General features: G+C 46.2%; 1 protein-coding gene across 2 annotated transcripts in view; it reads left to right on the forward strand.

Moving 5' to 3' along the window:
• The window catches only part of LOC139260324 (adhesion G protein-coupled receptor A3), an 841088-nt gene that overhangs the window by 499240 nt on the left and 319932 nt on the right, over positions 1–21916 (forward strand). For both annotated transcript variants that reach the window (XM_070876798.1, XM_070876800.1), the window contains exon 9: positions 2406–2604. In XM_070876798.1, the coding sequence (XP_070732899.1) occupies positions 2406–2604 (199 nt within the window). The remainder of the gene's footprint in view (positions 1–2405; positions 2605–21916) is intronic.

A 21916-nucleotide genomic window follows, 5' to 3' on the forward strand; every position in this document is an offset into this window, starting at 1 on the left:
TGCAGAGAGGATATTTCCACTCATAGGGGAAACTGAAACTAGGGGGCATAGTTTGAGAATAAAACAGAGATGAGGAGGAATTTCTTCTCTCAGAGGGTTGTAAATCTATGAAATTCTCTGCCCCAGAGAGCTGTGGAGGTTGGTCTTTGAACATATTTAAGGCGGAGATAGACAGACTTTTGAGCAATAAGGGAGTAAAGGGTTATGGGGAGCGGGCAGGGAAGTGGAGCTGAGTCCATGATCAGATCAGCTGTGATCTTATTGAAGGCGGAGCAGGTTCGAGGGGCCAAATGGCCTACTCCTGCTCCTATTTCTTATGTTCTTAAATGGAAATTCTAGCCCAATGAAAGTGTCTTCTTTGACAACCAACCAAACCAGTTCTCTTAAAGACTTCATTGGCAACACTAGTTAATATTTGTAGAAACTGCAGATAATAAGGAAATTCAAGTGAATCATGACTTTCAGGTCCTTTAAACTGTGTTTGTCTTTAGCTCTGGACTCTTTACTTGGAAACTTGGTCCAGGTCAATTTGAATCTGCTATAAAATGGACTAGATCCATTAACCTTTTAATGAAAACCTGCCCTGTATATTTTGTCAATTTCTATTCAGAAGACTGAAAGATTGTTCAGCTCTGCTGCTGAACAGAATAAATGAAAACATTGCAACAAACAATAAATGCCATTCTCATTCAACGCAGTTGAGGTTTCCTTTTGGGAAAAAAATATATAGTTAGGTAAGCATACAAAAAAATGCCAAACCGGAGAAGACTAGCTGATCTATCAAGATCACCTGTTCTGACTTTTGTTTGTATTCTATTAAGCTGAGAGAGAGTGAAAGACCAAAATTCTCTGTACTCTTAAGGGGACATAAGTGTGGGGGGTGGGGGGTGGGGGGGTGGTGGGGGGAGGGTGCGAGGGGTGGCTCTGGCCGCTACTTTGTCAATCTGCTGACCCAATCCCCAATCAAACTGAGAAACCTGCCGCTCTGACAGAGGAGACCCAAATCCTAGGAAAGTCTGAAGAAAAATGTCAGACGTACCAATAGGAATCTTCCTTCGGGAGCAAAGAGGTAACATTTCAAAGGTAATCAGTCTTTCTGGGTTGATTACCATTCTTTCCGCAATTGACTATCATTCGTTCCTGCATTCATACAGCCTTCTTAAAGCCCAGCGTGGGAATGATGCTTGTTCTCAACAGCTGTAGGTTTTCCTGGGTCTCCAAGGTGTTGATCTAAGTGGAATTTCGTCAGTAGTTCGGAAATAGCTTCAGACAAGCTCCCAAGGCCAGCTGCGGATGTAATAACGTGGGTCTAAGCAGCTCCCATCCCACTTGGACCCTAATTTGTGACATTTCTTACGTGGAGTGGAAACCTAGTGGATCCGGTTTCCACTCTAAATTGCAGCCCTTCCTGCTGAGATATCAGGTATCAGTTTGATAGGGGCCGAAATTGGTGAAGGCCCAGGCCCGCCCAAGTGCCGCCCAAAGGGCTGCCGAGAGACCGTGCAGTACTTTGCCAGGAAGATTCCTCTAAAAGAGGTGGCCGTACCACCCAGCAGCCCAACAACGGCTTGTGCCGTCAATCTGGGCAGCAGCGGGCGGGAGCTCTCAATCTCGGCGGCAAAGGCTCTTGCCGCCCAAGTGTCATCAAGGATGGAGTCGGGCCCAGGGAGGATGGAAGACCTGCAAATAAAAATCATGGCAAACAAAAAAAACACCGGAACACCTTCAGGGGACCCCATCCCTCTGTAAAAAAAAATATCATCACTAACCTTTTTTTCCCTTTCTTCATACCTTACCGTCGGGACTAGAACAGCCTCAAGGCAGCGGTCCTTCCCCCTGCTGACGCTGACTCCCGCCCGCACTAATCTGGCAGCTCAGCGGGTGGGAGATCACTTACAATACTTGGCTGCCAGAGGATGTCAGTGGGCGGTTCCGATGATACACCCCTCCCACCCGCTCCAGCTCAAGTGGAAAATGGCAAAGAGAGGAAAACGACAGCAAAACCTGGTGGCAGTCGGAGGCAGTATTGGGGCCATAGATCTGTCAAACCCCAGGTACCCCTTTCACGGACATGCCAGATCAAAGGTCAATCTTTCTCCCCCCTTGCTCTCCATCCTCCCATGTTGCCAAATGCTATCAGCCTCATCAGTGTGTTGATAAACTCCAGGGCCATTCCCCAATGCTATTATAAATCTAGCACCATGACCATTACACTACTATAGCCAATAGTTATAACTGGAATTATTAACACTTTTAAATTTGAAAAGATAGAAAGGATGAAGCTGAAAAGGCTATTTTTATAAAGCCTATCCAACAAAGTTATTTTGAAAGCCTTCTGTAACAGCTAAGGATTTTTTTTAAATGCACTTTTTCTTATTTATCTTATGACCTTCACTTTTCCACAGATGGCCTAGAACACTGGCTGGTATCACAGCATACTATGCCTGTATTCGGTATCCATTTGGATCTGTACCTTATTATGGAGACCATCGGCAGAGGAAAGCCTGGCGTAAATGTGATCGAACCGGACGCTGGACAGAAGGGAATTACACTGAATGCGCTTATGCAAATGAATTTACAAGAGTTCTTCATGCATTCAGCCAGGTAAGAATTTATCACTGCTGCACTCTTAACAGAACATTCAGAAATATGACTGTTGGCAGATTAGATGGTACAATGCGTTTTTAAAAAAAACTCCTTTTACCTCGAGGATCGATACTTGAGACCCCAATAATGAATATCCTTCTTTAATAGTTGCAAGAGTTCTGAGTAAAATGAGTTTATTGCACACTTTCAATCCAGGTCCTTATTTGCAGAGGTTTACAGGGGGGCATCAGCTATTGTATAAAATATCATTATTGCTCACATGGATGCAAAGAAATGCACCCTGGAATGTATATATGTAATAGAAAAAACTCTATAACTTATCCATTATAGTTTGATAATTTTGCATTGATTAGCAGTAGATTAGGAGCCAATCATATGTGTGGTTTGCCCACTAGGGAGTGCTCTTGTGAGACTTGGGTCAAGGTTTGACAAAGTAGGGAGCACCGCACTGCAATATCTAACTGGGAATTCACCAGTAGGTACAAAAAGTGGAAAAATGATCCATTCCTGGCATACTTCAACTTGAAAGTGCAAAAGTTCAAATGTGATTAGCAGGCATTATGCTAACTATTTTCCTTTGAAAGATTGATTCAGCTTCAAATAATGCTTGTCCTTCCTATGAACACGTGCAGACATCATTAATATAGAATGTTATAAAATATAATTTGGGTATTGTGCAGCATCTCGAATTATTTCTTAATAGTATGGTCACAGTAAACCAAATAATTCTAAACTTGTTCCAGTATTGTTTGGATGCAGAAATACTGTTGTTGTCCTGAAAAGTTTTATATAAAGTCGACTTAAGTAGATCATTCTGCTGCATTAATCATTTTAATGCTATTAAGCAGATAAACAAAATGACTTTTCCATATCTGTTATGTTCTTGATTATTTTAATGTGGTTTGAACGTGGGTTCTGACTAGCTCAGTCAGTTCCCCAATGGGATTATTAGGTTGAGTTAAAGTCTGTGAATGTGTTCCATTAGGCTTGCTTTGTTCCTCAGCAGTTGAGAGCTTTGTTAAAACCTGAAAATAATTTGGCAAGTTTATTACTCAGGCGATTGGGTTATCTGCATGGAGAACGCAGGGACTTGTGCAAATGACATTTTTGCAGCTTTGGACATAGCACTGCCACTGAATTAAACCTTGTTTTATCTGAGACTGAGAAGCGCTTCAGAACATGAAAAGTGGGAAGCAGTCTCTTCTTCAAGAAAGTGAATCTTCTTCCCAATAACTAAGAATAAATGAAGATTGGTACTTTTGTGATGATTTCTGACCTTTAGTCCTTGGGAACTCAGGAGGATGATTGAAAGAAAGAAACAGAAAAACTAAAATTGAAAAATGTAAACCTTTTATTTGAAAGATTTCAATGCTACCAATCTTGCAATTCTGCTCTGTGACAACATTTCCCTTTCAAAGATCTTGGCCATAATACAGCATTAAATCCATACACTTACACTTTGTTATTCCTTAACATTTTCTTCAGGATTCCTACAATGCATGATTTATTTAACAATTTAAAGTAGACTAATAAAAATCATCTTTAAAATTGAAAAATTGACAAAATTACAGAATACAATTTCCAGAATACAACTGAAAATCCCATAACTCCTGTAATAAAAATGAAATTTAACTTAGTTAAAGCAGTGAACCTGCCTATCGGCTTTTACACGTGTATCAAAATGATAGGTGTGTGTAATTCTGCTGTGGATAACTTTCTGTGATCCAAATCCATATGGCAATGAAATATATGACATTTGAAGTACACTAGTACACTTCATAAGCAGCAAAGTTAGCATAAGAACATAAGAAATAGGAGCAGGATGATTTGGCCCCTCGAGCCTGCTCCATTATTTAATAAGATCATGGCTGATCTGATCCTGGCTTCAACTCCACTTCCCCGCCCACTCCCCATAACCCTTGACTCCCTTATCATTCAAAAATCTGTCTATCTCCACCTTAAATATATTCAATGACCCAGCCTCCACAGCTCTCTGGGGTAGAGAATTCCAAAGATTCATGACCCTTTGAGAGAAGAAATTCCTCCTCATTTCCGTTTTAAACTATGCCCCCTAGTTCTAGAATCCCCCACAAGGGGAAACATATAGGCCAATATAACAAACTTAAATGTCTCTAATTAATTTGTGGTGTGTGCAAACTTGTATATAATGATTTAATTATAATGTGCAAAAATGCCAATTTACCTGTGTGACCAATGTTTATGAAAAAGTAATCATAGGTCTAAAAGAGATCGTGCTCTTCCTGTAAACGGATGCTGGGGGTAATTTTAACATGTTAGCTATCCGTTTCTTGGCTGGAAAATGGGCGGCCAGCATTTGAAAATTGGAGAAGCACTTAAGCCCTATTAATGCTGAAGGCTTGTATGATACAGGTGGGAAGCTGCTAGAATGTGAAAAATGGGGTCCTCTGTTGGCTGTAGAGGCCTGCTTACAATTTTTAGGTACAAATAGGCAAAGCACTCAACATGTACGCATTGAGCAGTCCAGCTAGTGGCTGCTCAAAATACGGACCAGACAACTTTTAATTCTTTTTGGTGGCCCCAGGAGAAACAGGAGTGCTCTTCCTAAGCCAGCCAAAAAACCTCTGGCCTGCTGTCAACCCATTCGAGACCCCCTGAGGAGTGCCTGTGTCTCTTCTCTGTGAGCGAGCTGCAGTGGGGGCCCCCAGCTCAGTGCCCACAGCACACCGCCAACATATTCAGGAGGTCTTCTCGCCATCCATGGGCATACTTTATTCCATAGTAATTAGTTTTAATTAACTGTTATTTATTCTGTGGAAGATGATTTTAATTGGAGAAAGTAACCATTTACAAATATAAATAATATGCATATGAAAAATAAATATTCTGAATATTTGATAGTCTGCTCCTTTTTACATTGGGAAAGAGGAAAAGCTCGAACCTCCAAAAATCATTGAATGACCTTTTCATTTCTGATAAATATTTTCTCTTCGGATAAAATTAAACCTCAATTTGACTTCTGTACAAAGGTTTATGATCACACAGACTGGTGCAGCCACTCTATTATAAAGAATGTTGATCCTGAGCGGAAACAGGAGGACTGAACCACACAGGACATTGGGCTGGAATTTCGGCTTTTGTGATTTGAGGGCGGTAATAGCAGCAGGGTGGTCCTGACACCGCCTAGAAGAATTTTGTACCCTCGTCTGCAAAATTCGACAAAAAATGAGGTTCCATGATCAGGGACGTAAAATTAGGTGTTACACAAGGAAGTTTTTGCGCCCCAGCCGAAAATTGTGGCGTTAAAAATGTTCGACATTTCGCGTATGCGCAGACGTATTTCAATTTTCCTGGGCACAGGCGGTCCTTCCAGGCTCAGAGCTGGTCCAGGTTGTCCTCCTTGGCTGTCTGCACTGTCTGCCCCTCTCTTACACAGCAGCCCTGAGGCCTTATTGAGGAGGAGCAGGCATGGGAGCGGGGGGTAGAGGGTAGGGGTGGAAAAGCACAGTGCAAGTCAGAATAAAGTGCAGGACAAGGTTGTGCAGATGCCCTGGTTTTTGTTCATTTCCACTGTAAATAGTTTTGTTGATCTAAGGAACTTCATTGTTGTTCAGTGCCCTGCAATATAACATATATAACGTTGTACATTTTATGGTTTTCTTTAGTGGGGGGAGTTTTTGTTACTTTGTTGCAGTTAAAGTTATGATTCATCCTTTGCCATTAGTATCTTGCATATCATTCCAATGTTCACCGGAGATGTGCCTTTATGGGAGCACATAGCATGTCCAGTATTAGCTCCATCCCTCAGTTTCCTCCATTTAGGAGAGCGGGTCCATTATGAGTTGGCGACGTGCAACTCTTGGTCTGGGAGCATCTCCACGCTGCCTCCACCATATATCGTGTGGCTCTCCAATGGGTCCTCGCCAGGCTCCTCTTCGTCATCCTCCTCTTCCTAAGGTGGGCCTGCAATCTCCACTGGCAATGCCTGGTCCCTCATGATGGCCAAGTTGTGTAACATGCAGCACACCACAATGAATTTGGAAACCTGTTCAGGGCAGTATTGAAGGCTGCCTGCAGAGTGGTCAAGGCAACGATCTGCCTGTAGGAGATGGCATATCGGAAGCTTCTCACACATTGCTCCTCAGGGAGCTGGAGGTATCTGCTTTGGTGCCTGTAAACTCGTGGGGGGTTAGCCTCTCTGCATCCATGGCCCGACATGGCCAAGAGCCCTTGTTGCATCCTAAAGCCGCCTATCAATAGCATGGAGGATGAAACGCTGGCAAACTAGTAATGCCCCCATTAAATTCTTTCAGTGAAGATGTAAGGACACTGTATGGCAGATAAAAGTACCACTTTCAATACAGAGCTTCACGCAGTGTGCTGTGCGCAAACGTTGCAATCAATGTGGTCTGCAATGTAGGAGCCTCATTCCTCAAAAAACACCACGGGACTGTGGGAATGCCTAATTTTTCAGGTGTTTCCTGGGGCGGGCGTATAATGGGGCATTGGGGTTTAATTTTGCATGCAGGGCACTAGCGGAGCATTGCACATCGATTGACGTCGTGATCTCAGTGAAACTAAAGGTAAGTTTTTGCACCACCGCAAACCCTGAGCCGAATTTGCTGACTGGGCGGTAAAAGCTGGGCGCCTGCCATTACACCTAAAAACATCCCTTACCACCCCTCGGGGCATTACCAGAGGCAAAAGGGAGCGGTAAATCCAGCCCATTGACTCTATCCTAATTACAACAGTGACTACACTTCAAAACGTACTTCATTGGTTGTAAATTGCTTTGAGACATCCGGTGGTCATGAAAGGCGCTATATAAATGCAAGTCCTTATTTCTTTCTAATGGAGAATCATCTATGTGGAAAAAACTGTGGCACCACAAAGCAAAGGACAATTTTATCTCTGGTGCACTGACACTGAGGAAGAAGGTGTATGAATTTTTTCTCCCTTGGGCCACTTGCCTTGTGCCTGAAAAACAGGAGCAACTCTAAGTGTAGCTGCAGGCATCTTAGGCCTGCCTGTCATGCTTCTGAGGTCACAGCCTTCAGGCTGGTGGCCTGAAATCATCCTGAGCAGAGTATTGAAATTATACATCAAAACATACCTGCCTGTCTTCAGCATGCACCCAGGACCCGATTCAGACTCTCTGTTAGCGAGGATCAGGGGCAGGCCATAGCATTAATTGTCTATGGGGTCGACATGCACTGGGATACCCAGTGAGCAGAGCCAAAGAAAAATGAGGTGGAGGGCTTGGAATGCCCTATCCTGCCCCACTAAAAATAGTATACCAGGTCTGCTCATACTATGGTGCAGGCCCGGTTACCCCATCCATGGGCAAGCCTTAGCAAATCCCAGCAGGATAGAATGGGGGCTGAGGAATGCCAATTCATAGGGAAATGTATTTCTGTCTTGCTAAGCTTCTATTATTTTTCATAGCAGTCAAACCAATGACATTAGCCACTCAACCCTTTTATTGGAATTACATTTAGTGCTTTTAAATGGTCACTGCTATTTCTTGTTGGCCATTGACTATATATTAACTGTAGGAAACAAAACTGTGACACCAGTCACCATTCATATCTGTCAATGCTGGTTGCATATTGTGATTATTTATATGCCATTGAAACACTTGAAGTGCATGGTTACTAAAAAATATGCCGAACACTATCAATGCCTTGTGTAAAGTAAGCTATTTAAATTCTCTTTTTGTGGGGATAGCGACATTAAAGTCCCCACATGACAAATTCCTAATTCTGGTGGTGCTATCCTCAACGAGTCCAAACATTTCCCCACAGCGCTGGAGCAGGAGATTAACCTAGCTAAAGCATTTTCCAGCAGCTAGTCCTGCAATGATATTGGCAGAGAGTTGAAAAATATTGTCTGTCCCTTTCTTCTTCACAAATAGTGGATTGTGGGATAATCGGGGGAATGTTAAGAGGAAAATAAACTGTTTTAATTAAGAGCAGAAATTGCATGAATATGTTCAAAGGGTTAAAGCAGTTACTAGCCGGATGCACCATGCAGCTAAACTATTTTGATCCCAGGTACAGTACAACAGCACAATGAAGCTCAGAGTCCAAAGCAAGCAGCAGCACCATTTAAACTTGGTTCCTTTGTGCATTGTATATTTCTGTACAATCCAATTCCCAGCAGTGGTCCTGATGAAGATGCTCTGATCTATTCTCCTACTGCTAGGTCTACAATGAAGCTCAGGCAGCTGGAATGACGCAAGCATGAGCATTTGTAAGTGTTCTTTTGCTTCAGTGAAGGTGTGTTCAAGCTGCAGCTTTAGTAATGCTGCAAAGCGTTTTCTGTTTTGTAGCAACACTAACATTATAGTTTATATCCAGAGTTTGGAACTGATCTAATTTCAGAGAGAAGAGTTGTCATTTGTGCAGGAATACATGACGGGATAGAACTACAGGTGATAAATGCCAGCCAACTGCTCTTGTAGTGCTCCACACATGCCACTGGTGGAATGTGTCACATCGTGATGCCCACTGATCTGTATGGTCACAGAGGAATCAATTCATAGTTGCTTGTAACCCAAGTGACTTGAAGCCAGCCATGACCACATTTCACCAAGCCACCATAGCAACAATAGGACAATGATAAGAGATACTCATCTCGTGCCTGTCGCATTTAAAAGAAAGGTCTCCACTGAAAATGTAATTGATGTTGCCACTTGCTCTTTGACAGACTATTATGCATACAAGTGTCATTCCATGATATCATTCATATGAAAGATGACTGATGACACCATCACAATACCCAGACCACCTTCCAATATCACATGCAAGGCGACAAGTGACTGTTCAATACTGGTCTGCAGCAGTATTAGTCTGCATTTTAAAACAAGCCTATTAAAGCCAATCATCATGCAACTCATTAAGGGCACTCAGCATGCTGGACCTTCACACTAAACTAGCTGGCCCCTCTTCAGTTATCATTACTGCTGATCCATCTGCATCATTACTTTGTGTCTGACCAGTATTTCTTCATCAATGTCGGTGTACTCCTCGAGTGTGTGCATCTCTGCTGATACTTCCTTCAAGTAGGACTGGCAACAGTTTGCGCACAGGGCCCTGGTATTATTCAGGTGCAGTTGGTAGTGTAATGGGTTTTTCAAGCCTGTGAAGAGAGCAGATGCTGTGTTATGAGTACGCTTATTCATTTGGATATTGTGTTGTCGTTACATGCACAATTCTGCACTGTTCAATATACAGATAAACTAATGTAACAAATTATATGCTTAATATGATACATGCCACTACTTCCATCTCATTGTCCAATCTCCTTTGTTAAACCTTATGCACAGATCAAAATACACCCCATCGTGTCAGAATTTGTGCAGTAACGTGTTATTTACCTCAAACACCTTGACACTATAGCCAGCATATAAACGTAACCTTACTGTCTTGAGGCTGCACTCTAAATCCAATGCCTTCTAACCTTTCCCTCCGTGACAATCAACAGTTGCTTCCTGTTTGTAAGATCAAGGAGTCCACTACCTGTGTCCTCATGTTAGATGTTGGCTTTGCGTTTAAAGAAAGGAAGAGTGGGGAATGCTTCCAATTAATGCGTCTCATCAAAGTTTTTTCTTTCTCACCATGGCATGTGTAACCCTGACATTTGCACTTCTGATGCATTATGAGCTACAACATCACTAACATTTCTTTATCGCTCTACAGCACTTATTTCCATACATCTTTTACAACGATTATTTCCTTCCATGTGCATATATTCCCTGGCTACGCCTATGTGCTCTTCATTAAGTTCTGCACCTTCTGCACCACAAGCTGCATCCTCTTAATGATGGAGACGAGGTTGACCCTGTCTGTCGCGTTCTGTCATGCTTCATACGTTTTTTGCATTGTGGGGTGCTTTCCTCCCCTGTCAAGAATGTGTTTGTGTTGATCCGTTACTGTTCCAAGCAACACTTGCCAACCTCGCGATAAATTAGCTCGTGTCTTCTGGCATTCGGACGTCTTCCGCAACGATTGCACACCCTCAACCAGATGATCAATCTTTATTATTTATAACTGTTAAGTGGCTTGTCAGCTGTTTTCCAAGTATTAAAGGATTAATATTGCACATATGTCATGACTTGCTGTTGCTTTTTATTGCCTCTAACTGAACTTCATTTTCACAAATCTCCCATTTGAAAGCAGTGTGCTACCATGATTCTGTAGAAATGTAGAGTTTTGAACAGCTGCTCAAGCTACATAATCACTGTGAATACTCCATTGGCTCACTCATTGTGTGGCGGGAGCATAGGTGATTTGCACAAATCTGACAAAATAGCAATATTGGGGGTTAATGGACAAGCAGGAGTCTTTAATGACCTACCATTAACTTCCAAATGAGGCAGTAACAGCAGTTTTCAGGTACAAATCTTATGCGGTGACTTGCATCTGACAGTGCATCGTGATTTCAGTCGTCTAGGCAAAAGCAATCATTTCTGTCGAGGGGCTAACTTTATATAGTTTGAAACATAGAAACATAGAAAATAGGTGCAAGAGCGGCCATTCGGCCCTTCGAGCCTGCACCCCCATTCAATATGATCATTGCTGATCATTCAACCTCAGTACCCCACCCCAGCCTTCTCTCCATACCCCCTGATCCCTTTAGCCATAAGGGCCACATCTAACTCTCTTTTGAATATGTACAACGAACTGGACTCAACAACTTTCTGTGGCAGAGAATTCCACAGGTTCACAACTCTCTGGGTGAAAAAGTTTCTCCTCATCTCGGTCCAATATGGCTTACCCCTTATCCTTCGACTATTTGTGATGAGACAGATTGGATTTGGTTACGAAATTAAGTATAGATATGTTTTAGTGCTGTTGAAAGAAAAAGGTAGAAATTCATCTTGAGCGGCAGCACAAAACAGGCAGCATCAATTTGAGCGTCTGTTATACGCCAGTCCGATATTAGACTCCATTAATCTCAATTGAACTGAAGATCGGGCAGGGCGTGTATCGGGAGGGCGTGTAGTGGGCAGGGCATGTAGTGGGCAGGGTGTGTATCGGGAGGGCGTGTAGTGGGCAGGGCGTGTAGTGGGCAGGGCATGTAGTGGGCAGGGTGTGTATCGGGAGCGCGTGTAGTGGGCAGGGCGTGTATCGGGCAGGGTGTGTAGTGGACAGAGCGTGTAGTGGGCAGGGTGTGTATCGGGAGGGCGTGTATCGGGCAGGGTGTGTAGTGGACAGAGCGTGTATCGGGCAGGGTGTGTAGTGGACAGAGCGTGTAGTGGGCAGGGCGTGTAGTGGGCAGGGCATGTAGTGGGCAGGGTGTGTAGTGGACAGAGCGTGAAGTGGGCAGGGCGTGTAGTGGGCAGGGCATGTAGTGGGCAGGGCGTGTAGTGGGCAGGGCATGTAGTGGGCAGGGCGTGTAGTGGACAGAGCGTGTAGTGGGCAGGGCATGTAGTGGACAGAGCGTGTAGTGGACAGGGCGTGTATCGGGCAGGGTGTGTAGTGGGCAGGGCATGTAGTGGGCAGGGCGTGTAGTGGGCAGGGAGTGTAGTGGGCAGGGCATGTAGTGGACAGAGCGTGTAGTGGACAGGGCGTGTATCGGGCAGGGTGTGTAGTGGGCAGGGCGTGTAGTGGGCAGGGAGTGTAATGGATAGAGCGTGTAGTGGGCAGGGAGTGTAATGGGCAGGGAGTGTAGTGGACAGAGCATGTAGTGGGCAGGGAGTGTAATGGGCAGGGAGTGTAGTGGACAGAGCATGTAGTGGACAGAGCATGTAGTGGACAGGGCGTGTAGTGGGCAGGGCGTGTAGTGGGCAGGGAGTGTAGTGGATAGAGCATGTAGTGGACAGGGCGTGTAGTGGACAGGGCGTGTAGTGGACAGAGCGTGTAGTGGACAGGGCGTGTAGTGGACAGGGCGTGTAGTGGGCAGGGCGTGTAGTGGGCAGGGCGTGTAGTGGGCAGGGAGTGTAGTGGACAGAGCGTGTAGTGGACAGGGCGTGTAGTGGACAGGGCGTGTAGTGGACAGAGCGTGTAGTGGACAGGGCGTGTAGTGGACAGGGCGTGTAGTGGACAGGACGTGTAGTGGACAGAGCATGTAGTGGACAGGGCGTGTAGTGGACAGAGCGTGTATCGGGCAGGGCGTGTAGTGGACAGAGCGTGTAGTGGGCAGAGCGTGTATCGGGCAGGGCGTGTAGTGGGCAGGGCGTGTAGTGGGCAGGGCGTGTAGTGGGTAGGGCGTGTAGTGGGCAGGGTGTGTAGTGGGCAGGGCGCGTAGTGGGCAGGGCCTGTATCGGGCAGGGCGTGTAGTGGGTAGGGCGTGTAGTGGGCAGGGCGTGTAGTGGGTAGGGCGTGTAGTGGGCAGGGCGTGTAGTGGGCAGGGCGCGTAGTGGGCAGGGCGTGTATCGGGCAGGGCATGTATCGGGAGGGCGTGTATCGGGCAGGACGTGTAGTGGGCAGGGCGTGTATCGGGCAGGGCGTGTAGTGGGTGGCCAATGCGATACTGCCCAGTTTGAGCTTCCACCAAGACAAATTTCTACCCCAAAGATTTTTCAGACAATGCAAGCAATCTGCACTGTACTGTTTTGCAGGACTTGAGAGCATTCAAATCTTACTCCTTGTGGCATTGCACACACCAAGTTTTTTTTTAAATTAACAATGATGCAATGCTGGTGGTATTAAAGCAACTGTGAGCAACTGGGATGAATGCTATAAAAATCAATTGGAAATGGTTTGGGATTTTTTAATCAGTGGATTATGGTAAAAATCATTTAGTTAATAGACGTGCTTCACTTCTTATTAACGTGAGTTACAATCTATTCATCCTACTCTAGCACTGAGGCCACATCAGCCCTCAAGTTAACCAGAATCTGACTCGTAGGGGCCAAAATTCAGGGTCCGTACAAGGCCGGTTTCCGCCATTTTGCGACGGCCATGCAGCGGAATCGCGTTGCTGCCGCATTGCAATCCATTGGCCACCCTGACCCAAATTCAGGTCAGGGATTTTTCGGCCTGTTGCCACTTCCACCCCGCTGTTGATGCCTGCAAGCGCGTCATCAAAACACCCATTGCTGCTCTCCCTCACCTCCAGAATACTCCGACAGAAATTTAGCAAAATAATCATTGCCCTGTCGTGCGGTGCCCCTGACAACTTTCTCTGTCGGAGCACCTTGTCTGCTCTCTCTCTCTCTGCCCTGGCGGTGCAGCGGCCATTAAAGGCGAGGGCTAAATGCAGTGGTCGCCATCTTATGTTTTTGGCGAGCTGACTTCCATGTCGGCCGGACTATTGCCCCCCCCAAGTTCGACCGGGCCGCCAACAGGCAACCTGGCACCCCCTCTTGGGTGCAAGGCTGCTGGCCCGGCCGAAACCCTCCCTGGTGGCCCAGTGGCTGAATCTAAAATATGCCCGATTCTCTCTCCTTTAACGGAGGGGAGAGAGCGTGGTAACGCACACGCGCTGTGACATCATCACTGCTGAGTGACAGCGGCGGAGTCGTGATCCCACTCCGAACTGCACGCCTCATAATGACTCACCACCGCACTTTCGCCTCCACTATGACGGACTTCCGGTCCAATGTTAAAAAAAAGTCCAAAGTCCTGAAAACTGATCCAAATTCTGCCTCAACGATCCCGGCGGAAAAAACTTTTAAAAAAAAGTAGGTGCGCCAGCTTTCTGGCGGGCCTGAATTTCAGCCCCCCAGGGTCTTTATAATCCCGTCAAATCAGTACAATCATTTAAGTAAATGAACTTTAGGAATTGTTATTCCTCAATTCATATGTGCATCAGTAAAACCTGTCAAGGACCTGGCTAGTGATTTCTTTCCCATTCTGCCTGCACTTTCTTATGCGGTGCACAGGTTAATGCTCTAGGACCGGAACTTCCTGAGAGTTGCTGTAAATTTTCTGGAAGAGCAGTGGAAACAGTGTTTACATGTGTAAACAGGAATTCTGCCGCATTTCCAGTGATGTAACAGTGGCAGAACAGATGTGGCTCTGAGGAAATTTATCCCTAGCACAGTACTGAGCGATTGCTGGATTGTCAGATGTTGGAAACTAAGGATGCCTAAAAATGTATAAAACTGATACGAGTGCTGTGTTGAAATTGTTGTTTTGGACTGGAGACGAGGTGTCTGTTTAGAACGATAGAGAAATGTTTAGAAAAGCTAATTATCCGTGGTTTTCAAGTTAAAGCTTCAGTTTGTTTATGTATCTTAAGACAATTTGTGTGGAAAGACTTAGAATCGAAGTATGTTTGTAGCAATAAGTGTAAACACAGGCATTTTGCTATGTCGTAAAGACTTGTTGAGGTGACAAAGCTCTGGTTTGGGCCTCATAGTTCAAAGGATAGAGGACAAGGCTTTGTATTGATTGTACCAGAGGGGAATAGGGACAGAGATAAGATATAAACAATGACATGTGACCAAAATGATAAGACATCTTTAGAGCGAGCTTTGTTTCCAGAATTGAGACAAAGAACGAGGAATTTCCACAATGAAGGATATCACCATTTTTTGACGTTATTTGTGCTTAATGCCATTTTATTGTCGCCAAAATTTCCCCAAATGGTTTCTAATTTTTGGCGAAGCATTAAAAAAGCGTCGTCTTTCAGAACAAAAAAACATTTTCGCAATAAAAAAAACGTTCTGCGCATGCGCGTAAAAAATGTTTTTTGCCCGTTTTTCATGTGACGTGCGGGCGCAGTACACTTCCTGGTCTGGAGCAGCCATTTTTACAGGGAATTGAAAGTTGCAGGAGAGTTCTCAATACTTACACACAGGTGCTGCAGGATCAAAAAATGGAGCTTGATTCGGGAAGAAAGAAGGCTGGAAAGCTTAGCCAGGATGCAAATGAAGACTGGTAGGTTGGGAAGAAGGATCCTGATAAACTGCACCCATCTGCAATGGCTGAAACTTGGCAACACGTGGCCGAGCAGGTTTCCTCAGTGGACTCCAGCAGGAGGACCTATCCGCAGCGCAGGAAGAAGTGGCATAACCTTTGTAGGACAGTTAGAGTAAGTAATATTTCTATTTATGCACTCCAATTACTTGAATTATAAATGTTACACATCTTGGTATCACTATGCTTCTGATCGTCAAACATGATAAAGATTTATTTTTTCTGTACTGCACTTCGATGTTTTTGTGATGAACAACATGCAAGTAAAGGGATATTATACAGATCACTTAACCAAATGCATATAGTATGGTATACGTGAATTGATGACTATCTGTGTGTGCCACGACAGCAGAAGGCTCCTCTCTTAAAAATGTCTATTGCCATCTTTGCAGAGAAAGTTGTCCAAGAACCGGCGACAGCAGTGGAAAACTGGTGGGGTGGTCCAGCAAGACTGCTCCCAATCACGGCCCTGGAAAGTCGGATTGCGGGTCTGATTGGTGCGTCGCAGAGATCAACCACCTGAGCGGATGCTGAGCTCAGGTTCCAGAGAGAGGGTAAGTCCTGCAAAATCCACAGTCTGGGTTGGCTCAATGTTAAGTACTGCGTGGGCTAGGCTTCAGTTTATGTGATGTACGCTCCGTCAGCTGGGCTTCGGTTTATGCAATGTACTCTCATTCATCGTGGTCCTTCAAATGAGCCTGCGCTATGTGAGCCTACTCATGTCGCCGTGCCCCTCCCCTGCTGCTAACCACTCATCTGTTCTTTTATATTTTGCAGGTGTTTCAGATACATCCAGTAATGGAGAAGACCCTGCCAGCTCGCCACAAGCAGAAGTGGATGACACCAAACTCAGCCATCCTGCAGAACCTCCACAGGAGGAGGAGGAGGATGCTTCAATTGATATTTTTGGGTGGGGGAGGAGGATGATCAGATGGTGATATTGAATTTGGAGGAAGTTGACGCTACGGAGATAGAAAGGAGACACATGTCGGTTATGCACCATCCGAGGTCCCGGGTCCCAGTAGGCAGCAGCAGTCCAGTCTGAATGGAGGCAGAGACGTGAAGAGCGCTCTCCCGAGATGCAGGCTCCACGGAAGGTGGTAGAGCTGTTAGGAATAACTGGGGAGAGTGTCCAGCTCACCAAATCACTCCTTGAGGATATGTTGGCAAGCATAGCAACACTATCTGTCTGAGATAATCATTGCAACGCGGGAAAATACCGAGGCTGTCATTGCCCAGAGGCAATTGACGGTCGCGAGTGATGCCATTGCAATCCCCAGACCAACCTCAAGAGTCAGTGTGCAGGTTTATCCACAGGCTGAAGCGTCCGAAGCCGGGCCTTCCACAGCCAGAGGTTTTCAAGGGCTTCCATTGGCATCTCCTTCGTCTGTCCCCCAACAAGTGGAGCGCCATACCCGATAAACTAATAAGAACTTTGGGCTCACCGGGAGTAGGGCTAAGCCTACGGTAACGGGCAAGGCTAATGGCAAGGGCAAGAAGGGCAGGCGGCGTGGTGGTGTTTAAATAAGTGGGGGTGGAGGGGCGGGTGGCGGCGATAGGTGGCTGCAGCTGAAGTTTGTTTGCTGCTGTTTTGCTGTTCCTTTGTTCTTCTTTTGTTGTTGTGGTTGGTTGTTTGCATTATTGTTATTTAAGTGATGTTAATTTGAAAGTTTAACAATACCAAAAGTTTTTACGAAAGTTAATTACAACTGTACAAATGTTTAATAAATTTCAATTTATTTTTTCAACTAAACCAAACTTATGCAGTGTCACATTTGCAAAATAACAGGGGGAAATAGTTAACATGGTGGGATACAGTGGGTAGTCCATGATGAAACATGCCGTTCAGCCTTCATGCTGTTATGTATCTCACACCACTGTATATAACTGTATCTTACCATGCTATACATGACTGTAACTAGAGATGACCTGTAACCACAAGCATACTTTACCATCAGGGGTGCACTTGCAGGAGACACTGCATACCTGTTCCACACAGGTATATAAAGACAGGTCTCAGGCAAGTGTGGCACTCGAGAGCTGTGAAATAAAGGTGCAGGTCCAGAGTGACCTTGACTTCAGCATGTGCCTCGTATAAGTCTGTACTGCAGGGTCAGGACTTTACAGTGGCGACGAGTTACGGGATCACAGAATCCACAGAATGGCCACCAACGGCTCAGATGAGAAATACAATGCTGGAGACAATTGGGAGGACTTTATAGAAAGGCTCCAGCAAAGCTTTGTAACCAAAGACTGGTTTGGTGATGATAAGGCAGACAAGAGAAGAGCCCATCTCTTGACCAACTGTGGCTCGAAAACATACGCCTTAATGAAGGACTTGCTGGCACCCGAGAAACCAGCAAACAAGTCGTTTGAGGAGTTGAGCACACTGGTGAGAGACCATCTGAAGCCAGTGAGCAGCCTACACATGGCCAGACACAGGTTCTACAACTATAGACGCTGTGTGGGCCAGAGCATACCCGACTTTGTGGCGGAACTTCGGAGGCTCCAATGAACTAAGGAGAGAAGAAGTGAGAGACTTTTTTATTGAAGGAATAGGCCATGCAGGCATATTCCAAAAGCTTATAGAGACCAAGAATTTGACCCGAGAGGCAGTAGCACTTGTCGCACAGACATTCTTGGCAGGAGAAGAAGAAACAAGGTTGATCTATAGTGCGGGTACGACAACTAACGAAACATCGGAACAAGGGGTTCACAGCGTGAAATGAGCTGCTACCCCCACACACAGACAAAGGCAGGAGAGCAGGCCTTCAACAGCAGGCAGTGGCGCCAGAAGCCATCAAGGGCCACATGAACGGCCGTTCACACCTCATCAACCCACAATGCGAGCAATCAACTACAGACTGAGAGAAGCTCAAGAAAGATCAGCCAGACGCAGTTCATCCTTCAGAAACAATGGAAGCGGTCTGTGCTGGAGATGTGGGGGAAGGCACTCGACAAAGGGGTGTCGATTTCAGCATGCTGTTTGCAGAAACTGCAACTATACAGGGCATCTGGCTCGCATGTGCAGAAAAACAGCAGCTCGGCTGGTATACAAATCGGAAGGGTCGGAAAGCGGACCAGAAGACGGTGGGGACAGTGCCCGGGACGCCGGTGTACAGCGGGTCAACACGATCAATGTCCACTGTTCTTACAACAAGATGCCTCCAATAATGATGAGGGTCCTACTCAATGGGATACCCGTCAACACGAAACTGGACATGGGAGCTAGTCAATCTCTCATCAGCGTCCAACAATTTGAACAGCTGTGGCCGCACAAAAGCAACAGACCAAAACTCACAAGGATCGACACCAAACTAAGGACCTATACCAAAGAAATTGTCCCAGTCCTTGGCAGCGCCATGCTCTCAGTCACACACAAAGGGATGGTGAACCAACTTCCCCTGTGGATTGTCCCCGGAGATCTCCCAGGCCTGTTGGGGAGAAGCTGGCTGGCAAAACTAAATTGGAAATGGGATGATGTTCACGCCATGTTGTCAGAGGAACGGGCCTCTTGCTCAACAGTTCTAAGTCGTTTTGAACATCTCTTTCAGCCAGGTGTGGGCACCTTCAAAGGGGCTAAAGTTAAAATCTACATCACACAGGATGTCAGACCGGTCCATCACATGGCTAGAGCTGTGCCTTATGTGATGAGGGAAAAGATTGAACATAAACTGGACCGGCTTCTGCGGGAAGACATTATCTCACCTGTGGAATTTAGCGACTGGGCAAGTCCCATCGTCCCCGTCATGAAGCCTGCTGGATCCGTACGAATCTGTGGGGACTACAAATCTACCATAAACAGAGTCTCCCTACCCGCTGCCCAGAGCGGAGGTCCTATTTGCCACATTGGCTGGAGGAAAACTTTTCTCGAAACTAGATCTCACATCTGCGTATATGACGCAAGAACTGACCGAAGAGTCTAAGCTGCTCAACACACATCGAGGCCTTTTTATGTACAATCGATGCCCATTCGGCATCAGGTCAGCAGCTGCTATATTCCAGCGCAACATGGAGAGTCTGCTCAAGTCCATCCCGGGGACGGTTGTGTTTCAAGATGACATACTCATCACGGGCAGGGACACCGACTCCCATCTCCGCAATTTGGAGGAAGTACTAAGTCGATTAGATCGGGTAGGTCTAAGAGTTAAGAAATCCAAGTGTCTGTTTCTCGCGCCCGAGGTTGAATTTTTGGGCAGAAGGATTGCCGCTGATGGAATCCGCCCAACAGAATCCAAAACCGAAGCAATTCGTCTGGCACCCAGGCCCCGGAATGTCTCGGAACTGTGCGCCTTTCTCGGGCTACTCAATTACTTTGGGAACTTTACGCTGCTGGAGCCTCTCCACGTGCTACTCAGAAAGGGGTGCGATTGGTTTTGGGGGGGGACCCAAGAACGTGCCTTCAATAAGGCATGCAACCTTCTATGTTCCAACAGTGTTTTAGCCTTTTTTGACCCAGGTAAAAAGCTAGTTCTTACATGTGATGCGTCAGCGTACGGGGTCAGGTGCGTTTTACAGCATGTCAATGATGCGGGTAAATTACAACCCATAGCTTATGCCTCCAGGTCACTTTTGCAGGCGGAGCGCGGGTACGGTATGGTTGAGAAGGAGACGCTTGCGTGCGTGTATGGTGTCAAAACGATGCACCTTTTCGGGGCCAAGTTCACATTAGAAACTAACCACAAACTCCTCACGTCCCTGCTATCCGAGTGCAAGGCAATAAACGCCAACGCCTTGGCGCGCATTCAGCGGTGGGCACTCATGCTGGCGTCTTACGACTACACAATAAGGCACAAACCAGGCACAGACAACTGTGCCAACGTGCTTAGCAGGCTTCTCCTGGCGACTACGGAAGGGTCCGACGAACAGGACTGTGAGATGGTCATGGCAATCAATGCCTTTGAATCCACAGGTTCGCCCATGGTGGCTCGCCAAATCAGAGCCTGGACGACCAACGACCCCACGTTATCCTTAGTCAAAAGATGTGTTTTAACTGGTGACTGGGCAAAGGCTTGCGATGCCTGTCCCAAGGAGATTAAACTTTTCCATAGGCGCATGCATGAACTATCACTACAGGCAGACTGCCTGATGTGGGGCAGCCGAATTTTTATGCCCTTGCGAGGCAGAGAGGCGTTTGTCCGGGAGCTCCACCGCGAGCACCCGGGGATCGTCCTTATGTAGGCCTTAGCCAGATCCCACATCTGGTGGCCTGGCATTGATGCGGACTTGGAGCTCTGCGTCCGGCAGTGCACCATTTGTGCCCAACTCAGTAATGCCCCCAGGGAGGCCCCACTAAACACCTGGCCCTGGCCCACCAAACTATGGTCGCGGGTGCATGTAGACTATGCAGGCCCATTCATGGGCAAAATGTTCCTTGTAGTCGTCGATGCATTTTCACAGTGGATCGAGTGCACCATTTTAAACTCGAGCACCACCTCCACCACTGTGGAGAGCCTTAGAACCATGTTTGCAACGCACGGGAATTCTTGACATAATGGTCAGTGATAATGGTCCGTGCTTCACCAGCGCAGAATTTCAAGATTTTATAGTTGACCACATAAATCACGTTAAGACGGCACCATTCAAGCTGGCCTCCAATGGCCAGGCGGAGCGAGCAGTGCAAGTCGTTAAACAAGGCATGCTAAAAATCCAAGGTCCCACACTGCAGAGCCACCTGTCCCGACTGCTGCTGGCATACAGATCTCGTCTGCATTCGTTGACTGGGGTTCCCCCTGCGCAACTATTGATGAAACGGACCTTAAAGACTAGGCTCTCGTTAATCCTCCCAGACATGCATGAAATTGGTGAGGCAAAGCGCCGGAAGCTAACTGAGTACCATGACCGAAATTCGAGGGAGAGGTGGAATGAGATAGGGGACAAAGTGTTTGTGCTAAACTATGGCAGGGGTCCCAACTGGCTTGCAGGGACAGTAACAGGCAAGGAAGGAAACAAGCTACTGCTTGTACAAATGGACAATGGCCAAACCTGCCGGAGGCATGTAGACCAAGTAAAAAGTAGATTCACCAACAACACTGCAGAACCAGAGGCAGACTACAATGTGGAACTCACACCACACCTGGTGGACAGACAGAGGGAACAACCTGAGGAAAGGGCAGTCTCAACAGACAGCCCAGGTGAGATGCCAGCAGTCACACCGAAAGAAAAACAGGCACTAAGGCAAACAACTGAACCACAACTAAGACGCTCCATGCGAGAGCATAGACCACCTGAGAGACTGAATCTATAAAGACAATAAGACCTTGGGGGAGGGTGATGTCATGTATCTCACACTACTGTATATAACTGTATCTTAACATGCTATACATGACTGTAACTAGATATGACCTGTAACCACAAGCATACTTTACCACCAGGGGTGCACTTGCAGGGAACACTGCATACCTGTTCCACACAGGTATATAAAGGCAGGTCTCAGGCAAGTGTGGCACTCGAGAGCTGTG

The sequence above is a fragment of the Pristiophorus japonicus genome, chromosome 3 (assembly GCF_044704955.1).
Source record: "Pristiophorus japonicus isolate sPriJap1 chromosome 3, sPriJap1.hap1, whole genome shotgun sequence".
NCBI classification, from domain to species: Eukaryota; Metazoa; Chordata; class Chondrichthyes; family Pristiophoridae; genus Pristiophorus; species Pristiophorus japonicus.